This window comes from Drosophila gunungcola (assembly GCF_025200985.1).
Source record: "Drosophila gunungcola strain Sukarami chromosome 3L unlocalized genomic scaffold, Dgunungcola_SK_2 000003F, whole genome shotgun sequence".
NCBI classification, from domain to species: Eukaryota; Metazoa; Arthropoda; class Insecta; order Diptera; family Drosophilidae; genus Drosophila; species Drosophila gunungcola.
In genome coordinates this window covers 6,427,099-6,445,063 of record NW_026453179.1, presented here as the reverse complement: position 1 = coordinate 6,445,063, position 17,965 = coordinate 6,427,099, and the positions used below count along the sequence as shown (strand labels likewise).

At 36.4% G+C, this 17,965-nt stretch overlaps 1 protein-coding gene across 13 annotated transcripts in view; it reads left to right on the top strand.

Moving 5' to 3' along the window:
- The window catches only part of LOC128258829 (hepatic leukemia factor), a 56,446-nt gene that overhangs the window by 23,946 nt on the left and 14,535 nt on the right, over positions 1-17,965 (top strand). For 3 of the 13 annotated variants that reach the window (XM_052990739.1, XM_052990738.1, XM_052990740.1), the window contains exon 1: positions 14,805-16,320. The exons of 9 other annotated variants lie outside the window; for them this stretch is intronic. In XM_052990739.1, coding sequence (XP_052846699.1) covers positions 15,138-16,320 — 1,183 coding nt within the window. In that variant the 5' untranslated portion in view covers positions 14,805-15,137. Of the gene's footprint in view, positions 1-13,696; positions 14,229-14,804; positions 16,321-17,965 lie in introns of those variants that run through there. One more of the 13 variants, XM_052990737.1, reaches the window with a different exon arrangement.

The window sequence follows — 17,965 nt, the reverse complement described above, 5'->3', positions numbered from 1 at the left end:
TGAGTAACTCTGCCCTATGTGCGTGACTAAAGTTGCGGTTGTGGTGGCGCTTACATTGGATATAAGGTCATCATGTGGGTTGCAATTGGCGCAGTAAATATGGTCAAGCTGAGTCAGGTCAGAGCAACAATTTGTTGGCCATTAAGATAAAGATTGCACAGGGAGTGCAAGTCGAGACATTAGTTAGGGGTTGTCGATAAAATATTTAAAACTCAACCCATATACAGTTCACAGTGATGGAATGTTACTAATACCTAGTTATTCATATTCCACGACTTGTAGCTTAGCGAGGCAAAATAAATTATTAACATCTTGTACCTTACTTGGGTATGAATGAAACACTTAATAATAAATAGGTATTTCTACCCGTTTGCTGTAAAATCAGGAACTGCGAAAATCTGGTTTTAAAAGCACAATTAAAATTTCATTCATTTTTTTGGCGTGATTCTTGTAGCTATTTTTAATAACATTTGCAGACAATTTAAAATGATGTAAATTATTTTTTTTTTAAACATTTTAATTGTTTCTGTGTTAACCTTTAAATGCATTGAAATTTTGTTGGCACCTCAGTCAGGTGTAAAAATCAGTTTTATTCCCATCACTGGCAGCGTACCGCCCTCAATCATTTCCCCAAATCGAAGCAAGCAAAGGGGATTGCGAGTCATTATTTTAGTTGGCTATCGCTGTGGCTTTCTTTGTTGGCCTGCTCTGCAATTAGTTTGGCTTGCATTCGGTTGACATTTTGCCTGGCCCATAGCACCACTTATATACCCCTTCGATCTGTGCCTTCCACTCTGCTCTGCTCTGCTCGCCTTCTGCAATATCTCGTGCATTCGCTTTTGTCAAATGACATTTCTATTTCTTCTAGTAACTCATACATGGCCAACGAAACGAACACGTATACCTATAGACGTGTGTTGCCAGGGGGGATCCCCCTGTCCGCTGGCCCCTTCCTGTACATAGTCTGCCACTAATGTGGCGTACGTTTTTTGGCCAACACTTTATCAAGATGGCAGACGCCTTGGCTTTTGGCCAGAAATGCACACAAAACTACCACAAAATTTTACCTAGGCTAAAATCAAGGGATAATAGGGGGTAAAGGAGAACACCTTGAGGGAGTTTTGTTATTCCTAAACAGTCAAATGTTCAACGCAATTATCAGAATGAAATTTTAGCCCATCAAAATTTCAACGAAATGTTCCGAGACCTCCACCCCCCCACACACAACAAAAATACGCAGATGAGTCATTCGCTTTTATATCCATTTCATTTTGATTTCTTTGCCTTGACTTTTGTTAACAGAATTGTTTTCCTTTTTGGAATTATTTATCTTGGCGCAATTTTTCATAGCACGAAAAGTGGAATAAGGGGAAGACTCTTAAGACTTTTTGTCAACCCCCTCGAAAATGGGCGACAACGTGTGCCATTTGTCTTAACCTTCACGAACATTTAGACGTCATTCATTTCTCATAATTTTTCGTGCGCTTTTCTTAGACTTTTCGGTATTTCTTTTTGTTTATGAAGGTTGGTCTCTTTCCACCGCCAAAATAAGGCTTTCATAATTTAAGCGAGTTAAATACAATTTGTTTTTTTGATTGCAATTGTTAAAGACAAATATTTTGCCTACTTAGGAACCCCAAAAGTTTTTGGGGTGGCGGCCATAAAACTTTTTTGACTGCGGCAGTCAAGGACGTTTGATAAGATTGAACGAGCTGAGGAAGTTGAAACATTTTGCTGGCCCCTAAAGTACCTAATTTGTATGCGGTTTTTGGCAGAAAGAGAGAAGTTTATGGAAGGAAATAATAAATGTTTTTGTGGCTGCCTCAAAGTGCAAAATTCGAAAAACTTATCAATGCAAAACAATAATAATAAGGTTTTTAAAAAACTTGAGCGTGCAGTTAAATTGTAAGGAAAAATTTTAAAAAATTCAAAGTTAAACTTGATTGACTTACCCTAAAAAAAATACAAGTGATTTCTTAGACACACAATAAAATTTAAAATTGTTTTTAGGTCATTAAAAAATTATTTTAAATTTAAGTGTATAATACATTAAACTATGACTTTGTAAGCTTATAATAAATCACTTTCAACCGGAAATTATAAATGTTTTTAAGGCGGTAACATCAAAGACAAATTTTCTAAAGAATTTTGTTCAAAATATTAAAATATCTTCCTGCTAATTGTGCTCAGATATAATAGTTTTACATCTTTAAAATCATAGAAATCATTGAACTAGAACTTTGCTTGCTCGCTTAATAAATCACTGGGTGACGCAGTTTGAGCGGAAAATGTCCCTGACTAATTTCTATATTTCAACTTAATCCGCCATCAAAAATATGTGTCAACCAAACCCCAAATAAATTCCACAAAACTCATAAAAAAAATACAACAATAAAGCCACACAAAATTATGCATACATAAAATTAAATAATAAAAATTCCAAAACAAATATTAGGTAAATTAATCCGAATAAATTTTATAAAAATTCTCTCAACTGCAATAAAGTGTGGAAATTTGTTGTTTGATTGTCTTGATTACGGTCATCAGCAGACACAAGCTGATTACACCATATTTAAACACAGCATATACGTGTGTGTGCTACGACTATAGATTTAGATATAGCGATATGGACATTATACAATGCCAGGAGAATGCTGCCTCCTGGCATGGGGCCAATAAATTGGGCCGGGAAAATAAAAATGAACAATAAACGCCCGGAGATGAGATGAACAATAAAGGTTGATCTGTGAACGAGGTGTTGCACCATATACATAGAAAATAGAAAATGGCAACAATGACAACGAGAATTATTACTCTGATTTTAATCCAAAATGTTCCTGGCCACAGATACGATTCTAGACACATTTATGGCCAATCAATTTAAGAAAGATAATCACTTTGCACAACAAAGTTTCCGAGTAAATTATTGTGTTGGTGGGATCTATCGCCTATGGGGTATGGATGGATGGATCGTAAATATAGCCCGTTTCAAGTGCCTATCGATAGTTGTGGCGTCTCGTCTGGTTTTTGTGTTTATCAGCTATAATTTTTCGATTTTTTCAGTGAAGTCGGATTTTATGGTTGCGACTATAACGCATTTTTTATGTGGGTCATATATAGTTAAAGTGATGGATAGGGATTCTGACATAATCAGTAACTTATTTATGACACCATCGGATTATGCAGAGATATAAAATTCAGCTAAAAACAATAATAATCATTAACCAAAATTGAAGTTTTTATTAACAGAAACAAAATAATGGTGCACACTGACTAGTATAAAAATGAATCAACAAAACTTCAAAAATAACTATTAGTCGAGATATGAAATCGGCTTAATAAATCAAATTTCTCATGTTTCTCTCTTTATTTAAATGTTTTGTGTATTGTCAGTCAGTCATAAATCCAACTTGATGATGCAGTTCTATAACAAATCGCTAATTTCTTGAGGACTCACGACTTTAGATCATCGGCATGACACCCAGTATTTGACTTTACAACATCATCGAGCTTGACTTACATTGTTCTCATAATAGTATCTGTTGGTTTTGACACCTCGATATATGTAATATTTTCGCAGTCAGGCCCGTTTGCTTATCTCATTGTGTGCCCGGCGCTGGGGTAATTCAGCCCGACTTGATGACTACTTTGTCTATTTACCCTAGCCGCCAGATTAAAGTGTCACGAGTGTTCCACTATGTTCGCTGCTCCGTTCTGTCCTCTACTTTACTTTCATCTCCTATGGCCCCTCATCTCCCGGGTTTCTCGTTGTCAATTTGCGTTTATTAGATGCACACGGCAGAAAGCAAGGCTTGAGCTATGGATACCTAGAGGGTCAGGTGGTTAGGTGAGGGAATTTTCACCCATATGCACATAAAGAAAATATTAGGCAAAACAAAACTCTTTCATTTTTTTTTCTTATACAAATTCTTGTGTTTAACTTATATTTAACAAAATATATTAAGCTTATTGTTTATGATTTTTACCGTACACATATAATTTTCGTTTGCTTGATATACTAAAAAAAATCACTTTTATAAATAACTAATAGATAATGTTTTTTTTTTTATCAAACTTTTGGATTATGAGACAAGACAAATGTAATAATGTAAGTAAAGAAATTTTAAATTAAATTATGGACAATAATTAAAAATAAAACTAATACTAAAATATTTGAAATCTGGGATTCACATAGTGTTTTTTCTCGGTGTGGACCAGGTGAGGTAAGGCAAGGTGTGGAAGGCTTGGGTCACAGCTGGCGAACTCAGATGTATGTGAAGACGCGAGCCTCGGCACTTGAGAGCAGCTAGGCGTGCTCAACTATTTCACTAATGTTTTCTTAGACCCAGTCCATCCCCGCACTCCGCCTCCCTTCCATTTATTACCACACATGCTTTTTATTCAATTAACACGGCGAGAAGAGGCGAACTGAGAGACATGCATTAATTTAAGCCAACAACAAAACGAGTCGAGGCAGCTGCCAAAAAATTGACTTAATTTGTTGAGCAAACAAAGAGAGGATGAAAAAAAAAAATAAAAACACATCACGAGCACCGAAAAGGGGGGGTGGCGAAAAGGGGTTAAGTGGATGTGGGGTGGGTTCTAATCAAATAGCAATCGACATATTCTTTTAATTAGCTGAGCAAATAAAAAGAAACTTTTACTTTTCTCTGGGCGAGCGAAAAAATAATGTAAGTTGCAATGATGTAAAACTTTGATGGTCGGTACTTGGGAACGGGAAAGTCACGCTAAATAAAACAAAACGGAAAGGGTAAATATAAAATGCAGGCTGCAGCAGGTAGACCCTTAATACCCTTAAAATAATATATTAAAAAAAAAACAAATTAAACGCTTATGTTGCTATCTTCAAAAGGTTTAAATTTGGGAAATTTATTGGTATGCTGAAAATGCTTAGTTCTCTTTTTTAAGTTAAATCTGAAAGATATATGAACAAATGTACAGCAATTTAAGCTAATGCCTTAAACACACTTCCGGACGGATAGACAAAAGTCCGGACATTGACTAAGTGCCAGCTTCTGTGATAGAAGCGGACTGCTGGGCAAAGTTTTGCTGCCCTCAGCTACGGTATATCAAAAATTGAGATGCAAACCCATTCGGCAAGTGGCCACTGTAAAAAAGGAAGACGAAATCGCAAACTGAAAGAGCTGCAAAAAAATGAAAGAAAATTTGCATAAGAGACTGTGAAACGGTTTGCATTTGATGAAAGTCGATTCATGGCTAGCAACCAGGGGGCGGAAATGGGCGAGGGCGGGGCTGTGTGTAAGTAGTGTGTGCCCCACTCAATTCATTGAAAGACAAAAAACACAATAAAAAAAAAAGGAAATACTGACAGACAGAAAACTGCAAACAAAAAACACTTAAAGTAGCAACGAGAACAGCGACAATGTAGGACCCAGCATAAAGGGGGTTGCGAATAAAACAAAAGGAAAATTGCGAAATGAAAAATCCACCCCCAGTGGATTCTTCGTCAGCCTCCCACATTTCCATCAGTCTGCCTGGTGTCGCTTCATGGTTTGCTTCATTAAAATTTGGTTTTCATTTCAATTAAATTGCGGTTTTGTTGGCCGGAAAATGGCAGGAAAATCAAAGCAATTGTTGGCTTTTCGAATAAAAGGAATGGCGAAAATGCCAGTGGTTGGTAGAAAGTGTTGGAAGCAAAAGGTGCAGGCTATTTTGAGTTTGCAAAGGAAATTGCGGCGGAAAATTGGTAAGGCAAGTTTCGACTTGTTTTGTTACCTTTAAAAAGTAAATATAATTTAAAGCCCACTGAACTCCAATTGAATTGAGCTAATTCGTTTGTAAGAAATCACAGCTTTTAACTAATTTACTGCCCAATTAATTTGCAAAGATTGCTCATGGATTTATGGGCCACGAATAGAATAAAAAAATGTTAGGAAAAACAATTCTTGTGCGGCCCAAATGGCAAGCCACCCACTCATAGTAAATACAATACACCTGCCCCAAGTGAACGCAAACAAAATGGAAAAATAAAAACTTAAAGGCGAGGACAGCGGCAGAAATGTCTGATGGATGTGGACGAATATGTTTTAAAATTTTCCGAAATTCTTGCCCTGCTTGTGGGAAATGAAATAGAAAATTCAATTTGGCCTTTGATCAAAGATGAAATTGCATTTGCCGCGGTATGGGGGAGTCGTGCACATTTGTTACTACGAAACGTTACAAATGGCGAACTGGGCGTATGAGGTATGTGCATCCCTCTAATCATCTGCCAAATGGCCATAAAATGCAAAATGCGAATATATGTTTGCTCACTTAATGAGCCAACAAAAGTGCGCAAAACATTTTCTCACAGCTAAACCAATAAAAAATATTATTCATATTTATTTTCAGCTCTCGCATAAATGGTTTCTCAATTGCCACTATTGTGAGGGATGATTTTGTTAATTACTTGGAAATGTGTCAAAAAAAACTGAGAAAAATATAAACGCAATGGTCTTTTATTTTTCATGTGCAAATCGAAAAATTGTCTTAACATTCTTGACAGATGCATTTAATGTTTTCATTGATTGCCAGTACCTGTAAACACATTCAAATTTTTTCTTGCCTTCTTTTGAGACTTTTCTCAGTTTTACTTTTTGAACATGAACGTGTTCGTCGTTAATTAACTCGAGTCTCTTTTCTGTTTTCAATATAACCGGAAAATTGTAAAATTTAATTATATATCCATGTTACAAAATGTCTTCTTTCTTCTTTCTCAAGCCCCTAACTTACAAGCTACTTTGATTTTAATTAAAATTGTGTTTTTTTCTTGAATTCTTTGCAGGTGAGTGAGCCTTATACGAAATTTTATTTGTTTGTGTAAAAAAATGGTGAGTATAAACAAGAAGTTATTTTGGAATATTATTGAAAATACAAAAAAAAAAATACTACATACATTAGTTTATGTGTTGATTAAGTTCAAAAATGGCTTTCCGAAATACCATTTTTTTTTAGTGTTTCACAATTTAAATTTTTTTTCAATGCCACCCTATTAATTCCCAAAACATTTCATTTCCACTTTCAACTTTATATGCTAACCGACAGCTTAGTTAATTAACACTCGTCGGCAATTACAAAAAAATAAAAAAATGCCAATGCAGCAACAACAATAAAGAGCTCAATTAACGCCACTCACAGCACAGGGGCTAAAATCGGGGGACAGGAAAGGGGTTAAGCGGCAGATGAGATGTGCATGCAAACACAATTTTTTACTAGTTCGAAGTAGTTTTCATGTGAGCGACAATTTGAAAACCCGGGTTGCATCATTTCTGACAACAAAGGGTTAATTTCCATTACCAGCTTATTGAGAGCGAAACGCAGGAAACTGTCATTGGGTGAGTTTTTCCAAACGGAAAGACATCGAAACAAGTACCTAAATGTATATTTAAATATGAAAACTATATTTTTAGCTATTGGGCGGCGTAAGATGAGTAAAGGCAACACGCGTGGAGAACGCCTTTGATTTTTTTTTAGGTTTAAGCAATGTTTTACACATTTAGAACTGTCAGAAGACAAAGTGTCTAGAAATTCTTGAGAGCACAAAAAACTAAATGAAATGGAAACGGAAGACAAGAATAAATATAAATGTGTGGGTGTGTGTATTTCTAGGCAAAATCCTGTTGTTATTTAAATTATTGAATTTTGAGCATCGAGGCAGCTGCTTCACTTTTTCGCCGCAGGCACGTTTCACAATTTTGTTTGAAAATGTAATTTCTAGTTTTGCTACTGTGGCGCCATCTATCGCCGGCAACTGGCAACTGTCAACCATTGACATTTTCTGAATGAATCAAGCTAAAAATATACACCAGCGAGGGCAGCATTTTTTGGGCACAAAAAAACCATTTTAATTCACGCTGCCAAAAAAATGTTTTCACTCCAATTGTTTTCCCTTTGTTTGCATTTTCTTTTTTTGTACTATGGGCAGATTGATGTGTTATGTACTATGTAATTATATTAATTTCGGAACAAATTGGTCTTATTATAAACTCATTTAACGATAAATCATTAATGGCTGATAATGATATGTTCTACTGTTCTACTTTACTTTCCCTTAAGTAATGTTTCTATTGTATCGTTACAAATTTAAAAGATTTTAAACTTTACTTGTAGATTTTTCCAAAATAAATTATTTTTGGTCTTCCAATAAATTATTTTATTTTAAGTGTTTTAATGAAGTTTTATTAATTACTGTACATAAATGAATTTGCTTAGCTAATTTTTTATATTAATTAAAAAATTAATTTATTTGAGAAAAGGTTTCAACTTTAAGTCATAAAAAAATATTTGTTTAAAGTAATTTTATTTGTGATATATTTCAAAAAATACCATTTGAATCACAAGAATTGGAATGTTTTGTTCCACTGTTCTTGATCATAAGCTTTTGCGCCACCTAGTGGATGTTTTGTGAAAACTGAAACAAAAAGCTTGGTAAAGCTTTAGCATTCGCTCTCAGTTGGACGGCGAGAGCGCATACTCGTGTTTCGTTTTTTGCTGAAGGCAGCTTGTCTGGAAGTTTCCCCTGCCACCCACCGCCCCCCACTTCCGCACATCCATCCCCAGTAGACGGCTCAAACATTGGAGCTCAGCAGCGGACGCAAGACCGTTGGGTGAAACACGTGCGCCCAGTCGTTTAATGAACGATACATTTCCGCCCCCCTTTCGACAATTTTCCTTGGATATCGCGCATACGCCATGTTAGCGATTAATTAGAATTTATACTGCCTTAGCCTACGACAACAATTGTAATCGAAATCATATTGCCAAGTTTGCTGACGTCTTCTTGGTATGTTGTTTTGCTTTTCTCTGCCGCCTTTTTTCCTCAGGGGTCACATGTTTGGCCAGGCGACGACGTTAGGTACTATGCCATTTCTTAACATTTCTGGCTACTCGAATTTCCAGTCCAAAGTGCCAGGTGATAAGGCCAAAGGGGGGGACTTTTCTTTGCCCGCCTCACTCCCTTCATTTTTAATTACGTAAATCAATTTCCGACTGCTGAACTTCAACTTTGCACCTGATTCGCCGACAAAAAAATTGTCTGGTTGTAGATATGGAATTTCAGTTTATTGTCTGGTCAGCGGCAAGGCAAACCAACCTGTTGGCCAAGTTTCTTACTGATAAGCCGCCCGCAATATAATTTTTATTTTCTGTTGACTGGTTTCATAAAGCCGGTAAATTTCAACTGCGGTTTCATAGATATGGCGCATGTATGACTTTAGAATATCCAGCCAATGAATGAAAGTTATAACAAAAAAACAAACTTAAGAGATTGGATTATACAAAATTTATTAATGAGAATATGGCGTGCTGAAGACCTTGAAAGAAATTGCATCAAGTGCGTTACTTAGATAAGTTCTAAGCACATTGTTTGAACTATTTCGCACATTAACTTTAGCAATTATTATTTCGTATTAATTATATTAAAGTGAGCTTTTATTTACACAAACAGTTTTTGATTACACATACATTTGTAATTGGTCAACCTGTCTCTTAGGTATCATTTCTTTAATTATTTTATTATTAAAATCTAAAATAACTATTTCTGAAAAATAAATGTTACAGTTTTGCAATTATTAATTATAAATTAATAAACATTTTTTTTAAACATTTTATTATACTGTACTGTAAGTAGTTTGTTAATTATTCTTTTAATTGCCATATATACTTATTTATTAGTTTATTAATGCTCTTAAGGAATCTAGTGAATTCAAACTAAGTCAATTCAGTCTTTCGTTCAATATTTTGTTATTAATTGTTTAAAAAAACCTTTGCTCTGAGTTCAAAATGCAAGGCAGTAACACAAATGGACCATCACTAACCCAGACAGATATGAAATCATTATTAAAACTACATACATAAGTAGTTGCCCTTATTTAGTCCAACTAAAATGTTCTAAGTATATAATTCTATTTAGCCATTGTAGTTGCACTATTTGGGTCAACGGGTTGGAGGCTCTTAATAAGCCAGTTGTGCTATCGTAAAAAACGTTTAGGCATTTCAGCGTTTCTAAATAATTATTTAGCAATATGTTAGTTTACGACCTGCTGCTCTAAACACGTGTATAATGACTTGAACGTCGCCATGACAGACCCATACACCCCGCTCTCCAGCGGATCCATAATACCCCTATATGGAACCAGAACCCCAGACGGTTTCCATGCAAACACAGCAAATCACAGAATGTTTAATTAAGGTTTGACGTGCCATACCTTGTCTTTGTGTTAGTGGCTCAATTCTGCGGCGACATTTTTTTTGTATTCAAAAATGAGTGTTACATGGAAAAAAGCAATAACAATTATATATAAATATATTTTTCAATTTTTTTGCCATAAAATTATAGTGACACATATTGTTGGAAGATTTTTTTGTGTCACTACATATATGTGTTTAAATACATTTAACGAAAACGTATGAATAATGTTTTATCGCTGTTTGTACTGAGTATAGTGTCTTCAGCGTTGTGTCTTTTTCAGATTTAAATTTAAAAATAAAACTTTTGTTGTGCAAATTAAACAATTTTAAAACCTTTGCTCTGTTAGAAATACATTTTAGGCAGCTGATGATTTTATTTCGTAAACCAGTAAGTTAATACTACTACTTGTAGGACTTAAAATTCTTTTATTTTTGTTAGTAAGGTATTAAAATATATTTTTTTTAATGAAATTGTTTTCTGTTTGCCTGCTCAAAAATTGCAGCAATTATTTTGTTTACTTTCTGTTTCTGTTTTTGCACAACTTGCTTTATTTGCACATCTATGCAGTGTGTTTGGTTCCCTTTTTTTTTGTTGTTCTTTAGATGCAAAAAAGTGGCGTGTGAGTGTGTGTGACTCATTGATTCGATACGTAGATGTGTGTGCGATGCTTTAAACTGCTATTTATAAACCAGCAATAGCTTCGTCTTCGACTCAGTTGGGTTTTGCTTAGCGAGTTCTCCCGCTCTCAGGGCTCATTCATCCGTCGAAGCGCCAGGCCGTATCTATGTGAGTGCGGATTGCGGATGTGTGAGTGGGTATTTGGAGGGGCTTAAGTGTGAGTGAGGCAATCGCGCACACACACCACCAAATGGGGGCTGGTGCACGTGGTAGCAAAACGTGATAACACAAAATACAACAACTGACAACAAAACAAACAGAAAACCTGACAACGCTGCCGCCACAGCCAGCGTCGCTGCCGACGTAGCCCACTGCCTCTGCCCGCGTTGGCAGAACTCTCCGGATTGGTTCCCTTTTCTCGATTTTTCCGGCATATAAGCCCGGCCAATGGCGAACCTCTGCCGCACATCCTTTTGCCATTGGCAGGAACCCGAAGCCAAGTTCGGGTCTCGGCTTTCCACTTCCCGAAGTTTTTGATGACTTGTTGCTTTTTCGGTTCCCAAAATAGTCACTTAACGGGGCGTATACTCAATATTCCCTAGGTTGGCTCGCCTGGGAAACAGGTGACTAAAGCACGCTTTTCCACATGGTCCACGTTTATGCAGATTGACATGTATTCAGGGCTGACTGGGTTTCTTAAAAGCAAGAGATCTTTTGTTTGACCGAGGGATAGCCCGAGGTTGAAAACCCAGGGAGAATAGAATAGTTTTACGAGGTGGAAGAATTTTCAAAGTGTTCTTGGCATTTACTTGAATTGGCTAACATAAAAGGAAAACTTTTGAAATGTTATTTGAAAAGATCAGGACTAGTGGCAAAATAAAAATTTTAATAACTAGCAGTTTCAATAAGTAAGAGCTCATTTTAAAATTTTAAAAATTTGATCAGTTTTTTTTTTTTAATTTAAACAGAAATGATTTTATGTATTATGAAGAAATCCGAATGTATGTATGTATTAAAGTTTTTTTACATTTATTAATTTCCTAAAAAGCTATAACTATTAAATGGAAATATTTCAACGTATTATAATAAATGCTTGCATTGATCTTGAAACATTACCATAAATAAGAACTATTTAAAAAATGAAAAAAAATATCCCGAGGTAAGAATTTTGTTAAACTAAAAAAATTGTTTTTATGTTTTTTTTCGTATTTTATAAAATAAAAAAAATTATTATTTTAAAACTTTTTAAGAAAATTTAAATTGTTTAAACACTACTTTGAGAAATTTATAAAATTAAATTAATCAGACTTTTACGGTTCTGGGAAATCTGATTAACTATGGTTAAGCAATTCTATAATTTATCGATGCTCTACGTAAAAAAAAATTCCTTATGTTATGAACCGCTCGAAAATAACCGGAAAATATAAATTTCTTAGAAAGTTTACCGGACCTATGCCAACAGCAAATAAATATTAACATCATTAGAAACTTGAATTAAACCTCAATAGTTTGAATACGCCAATAGTTTTGCACTTTTGAGATTAAGTATACGCTGTGCTGCAGCTACTACGCCGTGCCTTTGGGTTTACCCGATGGGTGAAGCACCCTGCTCTAGACCCCCAACCACTCCCCCCTAGAGGCCTACGTACTTTCCATGACGCAGCGTTAATTAGTTCGTGGCATAGAGGCAATCCCGTGAAGCACATTACGCATACGTCACGTTTTGCAGCCGCATCACTGCCGAATTAAACGACCACGCACTCCAGCTGATACATGCAGTGTATTGACCACACATATATATATATATATATATATATATATATATATATCAGGTACAGGGGGTGAGATATAGCCCTCTATTGCGAAGCGACTGAAAACTTTTGAGCTGTATTCGTATCTCTATCTGCTACCCTATCTATATGTGTATCTGTGTTTGCCTATCTGTATCTTCGAGTGCGCTTGCTATTCAACGTGCACTTCTCTTTCTCTCGCAATTAATTTGCGACTGTGTGAGTGGCCGATGTGTCCGCAACACGTGCTTAAAACTGTGCTAGACAGTGGGCTTTGGGTCATATTGAAATCCGCGTGACTTGGCCGCAGCAGCGCTGCTAACGCCGACGTCGCTGCTTCTGTCCCCAGGTATATACAAATATATATAGCTGTGCTCAAAATAATAGCAGTATTTGCCTTTTCTTAAACAAATAGTGCAGGCAAAAAATAGTTAAGGTATACCTTTATACATACAGAAGAAAATAAAATAAATATCACCTTTTGTATTTTTAAAAACGTGTATACCTTTTAATTTTTAAAAATTATTTAGACTTAAACACATTTGTTATCCTAAAAAAAGATAATTTTTATTAATGATTTTTTTGATTATTATTTAAAGATCTTATTTTAATTGGTAAGCTTTAAGAAATAATAATCATTTTTAATGTTTATAGGCAAGTTAAGAGAAAATAATGAGGTCTACAAACTTTTAAAAAACAATACAAAAATGTTTTGTAAGCTTTAATTTTTATGGTAATTAGGATTTACATACAAATAACTTGTTTATAAGCCATTTAACATAGGACCAAAACTATTATTTTGAGCCCAGCTGTCTGTATGTATTAATATTCTCTTGTATGAACACAAATATTTTGCGGTACCAACATTTGATAAAAAAAACTTGAAAAACAATTATCAAAGTCGGAGAGGGAGAGCTGTTTTTGGACCTCCGCCCTTTACGTAAGCCGACTTACTTGCAGAAAATTGCAATTTTAGCTGGCTGAGAGAGCGGTAGCGATGGCAGAGGCGTTGACTGCAGCGGCGACTGCAGCAGCGACAGAGAAAAACCAGAGACGGAAATTGAGACCGAGCAAATTACTCGGCCGGCATTCTGTCGCATCGCGTTCTCATGTGAAAATCGTCGCTGCGCGTTCCGTGATTTTTTCCAATCGAGCGGGAAAAACAAAAATATTCCTAACGCCAACAAAACAAACTAATTGAAAATTATTTTTCAACACACAATAAAAAGTTCTGGAAGAACTTTAACCCAAGCAAGTCATTTTTGCTAAATAAAAATCAAGTGCAATATATTGTGAAATTAATCTAAAGTGTCTGTCTGTGTGTGTCATAGAATTAACAACTATTATTGAAAAGGAAAAATTACGCAGAAAGAAAGAGAGAGATAGTATCAGGCAGAGAAGGAAAGAACGAGATATCGGGAGATCCCTCGACAATCTCTGTCCAGCGACGCCAAAGTTACGGATCCAATTTCAAACAGTTTAATTTTTTTTAATTTTTCCTACAAAACAACAAACCCAAGAAAGAAAAATACAAAACCGAAACAACAAAAAACGCAATGCAAAAAACGATCTCATTTCTAAGCAGCAACCAATTCTGAGAATAAGAAAAGGTATTCAACAAAAGGCTTAGAGAGAAAAAAGAGTTATTCACCAGAAAAAAGGATAATTCAATTGATTTGGCAAATAATAATTTATTTGTTTTGTTTTATATATAGAAAGTTTTACAAATGACATATAAAAAAACTATTTAAAAAATAAACCTATAAAGCCTCTGTCTCGATTATTGATTTGGCAAATAAGAATTCGTTTGTTCACATTTAAATATGTTCTTGAAATTTTCCATGGCAAAACTTGTTTGAAAAACACGGATAGCCTTTGTACCGGTTGATTCCACTTAAAGATTTCTATAGCGTCACAAAAATCTTATTATACAAAATTAATTGAACTAAAAGAAAACGCAGACTATACAACTATACAATGCCTTTTCTTATTCCTTATCATCATGATCATCAATAAAAAATAATGGAAACTAAATGAAAATCATACAAAAATAGACGCAAACAAAGTGCATTCCCTGACTACACGAAAACAAGCGAGCTCATTATCAGTCACTATCAAAATCGCTTCCCTATACTGAACACTGAATCACTCTCAACAATTTTAACCCACTATCACCTGTTCATTAGCAACAACAAATTGGCTATCAATTGGCTGTAAAAACAAGTAAAACACAAAAAGTGCTCAACACTAATCTGGGTTTTTCAAACCGAAAGCACACTATTTTCAGATAGCACAGACAAAAGTTTATGTTGCACTTAAAACTACAGTGAAACCAAGTGTAAAGACAATGCGCACAACTTTTGGCCGTGGCCCAAAGTTTATACTGCTGATTAGCAAATTCAATCACGTTCAGCACAAGGAGGTGATCACCTAAGAGCAAAAGGAAAACAGTGAAATTCCGTAACCAGTGAAGGGTTTACCAGTGAGAATATCGGACCCAGTTTTAAGAACCAGTGACTATGTCGTCGGATACGAATTCGTGTACCAGTTTTTTTGCCCAGGAGCATGCCAATGCCACCTTGTCGCAGTATTTCCAGCAACTTAACTCACAAGTTGCTGCTGCAGCGGCAGTGAATAGTGGCAACGGTAGCAGCAACAGCGGTGGCAACAACAGCAGTGGCAACCTCAGCAGCAGCGGCAATTCCGATAGTGGCAATGATGGCAGCATGACAGGATCCTCCGGAACCATGGACAACCATCGCAGTAGTGTTAGCAGCAATGATTCGGGTAAAAGCAGTGCAGGAGGAGGCGGAGGAGGTGGAGGTGGAGCTGGCACCGCCACCGCTAGCAACAATGGCGTGAATGCCTGGGCCTTGCAACAGCAGACGGCCGCCTTGCACCACCAGCAACAGCAGCAGCAGCAGCAACACCAACAGCATGTACAGCAGCAACATCAAGCGCACCAGCAGCATGTTGCCGCTGTCCTGCAGCAACAACAGCAACACTCTCAGCATCACAACCAGCAGCAACATCTTGGCCATACGCTTCATCCGCATCATACACACCAGCAACAGCAGCAACAACAACAGCAGCAGCAGCAGCATCAACAGCAACAACAACAGCAGCAGCAGCAACAACACCACCAACATCAGCAGCAGCATGCACAGCAGCAACATCATGCCGCTCAGCTGGCCCATACACTTTCTTCGGCCGCTGTTGCTGTTGCAGCGGGAAATACAAATGGCAACACCAACACCCACTCCATTTTTGGTACCGGCAACTTCCACTACAAGACCAACAATTCGTGGACGCTGCCCACGCTGTCGTATCAGCGGACTTACCAGGAGAATCACCATTACCAGCGCAACTCCTTCATGGATCCACAGAGCAATGCCGCTGCAGCTGCAACAGCTGCCGGTTGCAGTGCTGCTGCTGTTGCAGCGTCCGCTGCAGTTGCAAGTGGCAATCAGGGCTCTAATGGGAATAATACCAGTGGCAATAATAATCCTGCTGCAGTGGGAACTGGTAATGCAAATACTGGGAATCCCGGCCAAAGCAACAACAACGGCAGCAATAATAACACCAACAGCAATGTATCCTCCGTGCAACATGTGGCAAATGCCGTGGCAGCAGCCGTGATCGCCAACGAGCATCACAACCATTTGAACAGCCTAAAGTCGCGATTTCAGCCAGCCAACACAGGTGAGGTGAAAAAGTCTGGAAAAATGGGGAAAATATTAGGGCAAAAACAGGGTGCACAAAATTAGTACCTAAAACCTAATAATAGTTAAAACTGTACAATTATTAGGAAATTATACACTATCCTATAAGTAAAAACGATTGACTCTAAATAATGTCACTGTTATTGGAAAAATCCACACGTGTAGGGTACAAGTAAACTTATATTAAATGACTATTACAACAAAATAAACTTTCGCTTTTAAAACCAAAAAGAAAAGATTTAAAACGTGAAAATATTTTAAACTACTTAGATATATCACAAAAAACCTGTACATAAAATGTATTTAGCCTCGAATGTTTATGAGTTTTCCTAACGCTATAGTAGTCAGTTATTCAAAGTGTTTCTCGTTGGACTTAAGTTGAGTATAGTTTTCTGAATAGTTACTTGGCCTTGTAAGTGAATACAGAAAAGTACATTACAAATACAATGGAAACCGAAAACAACTGATAAAATGTATGACTAGTTTGGTGATTTTTTATTTTTCTTCAAGCTTGTCTTGTATTAGAAAATTACTATTCCGTTGCAAACTCTTGATATATGCCAACAGCCCTTCGCGAAATATCTATAGAACGTCTATCTGCATCCCGCGAGCTGATATCATCCGACGTCAGCGGCCGAGAACTTTGCGCACTGCGAGCTTGTAAAGCGCAAAAGTCAAGAAAGCTTGCCGCGCACACGTGAGCTCAGCTGGGCTAATGTATACTATACTATATATGTATATATATATAGTCCATATATACTGTACTCACTGACGTCGACTTTTCGAATTGAATAGGAAATGGAATTCGAAATGTAAATACATCGGCAAATGTATCTTTGCACTGAGGGATCGCCAAGTTTATTGGTTAGCAGCCTACCACAAGGGAAATTTCATTAAATATAGCTATTTCCTTTTTTTATTGATAAAATGAATTTATTTTTGCCTATATATACATATGTCTATTTCTTATCAGTTTATGGGCTACCTATTAGTTTTCATAAGGGAATTTTTAATTATGTATGGCAAATGGAACTGGAAAATTTGTTCATATGCCGTTAAATTTTTCATTTAATAGTAATTAAACGAGAACATCTGTGTGGCATTTGGTTTTTTTTAGACCAGACTGAAAGTTTTTGCAATGCTGCTAGATTTCAGTTTTCTTTTTGGCACATCCTTTCACCCTTTTTGATCTACTTAGTCAATGCATTTGGCACAAATCCTTTTGAAAATCGCGACTGAGCTGCCACCAATTTCCATGGTTTTTCCGTCTTTTATTTTTAACTGACCTCAGTTGGTCAACGTTGAGAAAATGCATTTGGTTTGATTAGATTTCGGAATTAGGCTGATGAGATTTTTATGACAGATGATATGGAAATGCATATTTCAAATGAAATGTGGGCGGTCTTCCAGCTCTCCCTCTCGATTTTTTGTTTGCATTTTCGTTGTGCCGGTGAAATTTTTCGCTATTGAATATACTGGAAATGACCTTTTAAAGGCGGAATGTATAATAATTTGTATGAATTTAGTTTTTTTTTTGTTGTGTAGGTAGAGCGGGGAAAGCTAAAATGGATAAATGTCAGTTGTCGTTGTGGGTGGGCACCCCATGCATGGGAAATTTCCGCCAC